The sequence below is a fragment of the Diaphorina citri genome, unplaced genomic scaffold, assembly GCF_000475195.1.
Source record: "Diaphorina citri unplaced genomic scaffold, Diaci psyllid genome assembly version 1.1 scaffold144, whole genome shotgun sequence".
Lineage (NCBI taxonomy): Eukaryota > Metazoa > Arthropoda > Insecta > Hemiptera > Psyllidae > Diaphorina > Diaphorina citri.
The window spans coordinates 1-1,851 of NW_007377581.1; the positions used below are offsets into that span (position 1 = coordinate 1).

At 36.6% G+C, this 1,851-nt stretch overlaps 1 protein-coding gene across 1 annotated transcript; it reads right to left on the minus strand.

Moving 5' to 3' along the window:
* Positions 1 to 9: 9 nt before the first annotated feature.
* On the minus strand, positions 10 to 1,008 carry LOC103504998 (lys-63-specific deubiquitinase BRCC36-like). Its single transcript, XM_008469303.3, has 2 exons — positions 728 to 1,008; positions 10 to 249 (listed from the first exon to the last, which is right to left on the minus strand). The coding sequence occupies exons 1-2, from the start codon at positions 830 to 832 to the stop codon at positions 10 to 12; spliced, it is 345 nt and encodes a 114-aa protein (XP_008467525.2). The 5' UTR covers positions 833 to 1,008.
* Between the last annotated feature and the right edge of the window lie 843 nt (positions 1,009 to 1,851).

Below are 1,851 nucleotides of genomic sequence, written 5' to 3' on the forward strand. Positions count from 1 at the left end.
CCTTATTCTTTAGTACTGTTTTGCAATCTCACCAACATCAGAAGGCCATACTGTGATGTGAGGATGTGAGTGGAACCATCCAATCACCCTCAATTCCCTGTTGTATAATTTAGACAGCTTCTCTGCCTCAGTGACAGCTTCAAACAATTGTTCTGGGGAAGCTTCCACTCGGTCATGTTTGCTTGTGAGACGCAGAGGAATCACCATAGTGTAGACATGGACTGACTTTACACCTTTTTCTTCCTTGGTCTGGAAATGAGAAATTTCAAAATTGAAATTTTAAAACCTTGAAAATATATTCAAGGGATTGAAAAGACAAGAAATACAGCATTGTGAGGACAATTTTATTAAGAAGGGTTTAAGTTCAGTGAAATGGGTCAACAGAAGAGTCTGACATATGCCTACCAGAAAGTTGTGAATAAGAAATTAGGACACTTTGAAAGCTATTAGCCACCTACACACATTAACCTCAAACAGCCTGAGTGAGACCAGCAAAAGCCAGCAGTATGGGATTACCCAGATGGTCACCTATACAGATAATAATCATGGATATTTAACTTCTGTGGTCTAGTGGGAATGGGTGCATTTGATAGGTAACCCATATGTGGGTTTCATTTGGCTAACAGATGGGTGCAGAGCCCACTAGTGACTATGGCTGGCTCTTAGGCCATTGGGGATAAAATAGAACCAGCTGTGAAAAGAGAAAGAACTGGTCAATGAGACTTACCTCTCCGATCAACATACTGAGAACTTCCAACTTATCATTAGATAAGGCAAGATAGAACATTGAAAAGTAGACATCTTCAGAAATGTATGCAACATCCAGGGACATGGTTATCTACAGTTTTTACGACTAACTCTGATTCAGATGGAGCAGAACGCAGAGCAGCACAGAGACAACTAGAGTGGAAATCCAATTGTCCTCAGTTACTTTCACTTCTAATAAAACGAAACGGCCAGACAATTTTTCTTCTTCCAACTTCCAAGTTCCAAGGTAGGTAGTTTTTCTTTTTACTTTTTTTGTTTACATTTTTTTATCAGTCAATACAACGTTGCCAAATAGCCAAGTTCTTAAAAAAGCGAGTTTTTTTCTGTGATCAGTGGCGATCAACCAATGAGGGTGTGTTTATGAACAGGGCTGAGTTGAGCTCGGACGACGTGAGATAGCTGTCCCGGCGGCAATTTTTAAAATTCATTTTATATTTATTTTTGTTTGCTTTGTAATTTGCTTGTTTTTAATAGCTAATATAAATGAAAAGTATAATATAAACGTGCAAACTAAAGATAAAAAGTAAAAAATGAATTCAGATTGTACAAGTTGCGGAAAAAAAAACAAAAATTCGAATTTCCCGCCAACTTTACACACAAAAAGGCCGACGATGGCCTATCTCAGCCCTGTACATAAACACAGCCTGAAGCTTGCCAATGTCAACCAGTCAATGTCATACAGACTGCTATCCACAAAAGCAAATGAAGTACACATTCCTTTAGTGTGGAAGAGTAACGCCAAAGAATGCGTAATATTTACTACCTATACCTATACCTATATATTTGTAATATTTTATTATTTTATAAGATGTTTATTACCTTCTTGTCATACATATACATATATCTATATCAATTATTGTTACAAATAAATAAAACATAAAAAACATATAAAACAAATCATTAGATACCTAGATCCGGTGGGGTAGGTAATAGGTATCTTTTTTTGTCGAGCGTTATTGCTAAGTATTTTAAAATCATTTTACTAACAGATAAAACCTATGGTCATCTATTCCATTTTTTCGCTAACACATTCACTCTGGCTGTATGGTCGAGGCTTAGTGCCAAACCAATGCCAAAAAAAAA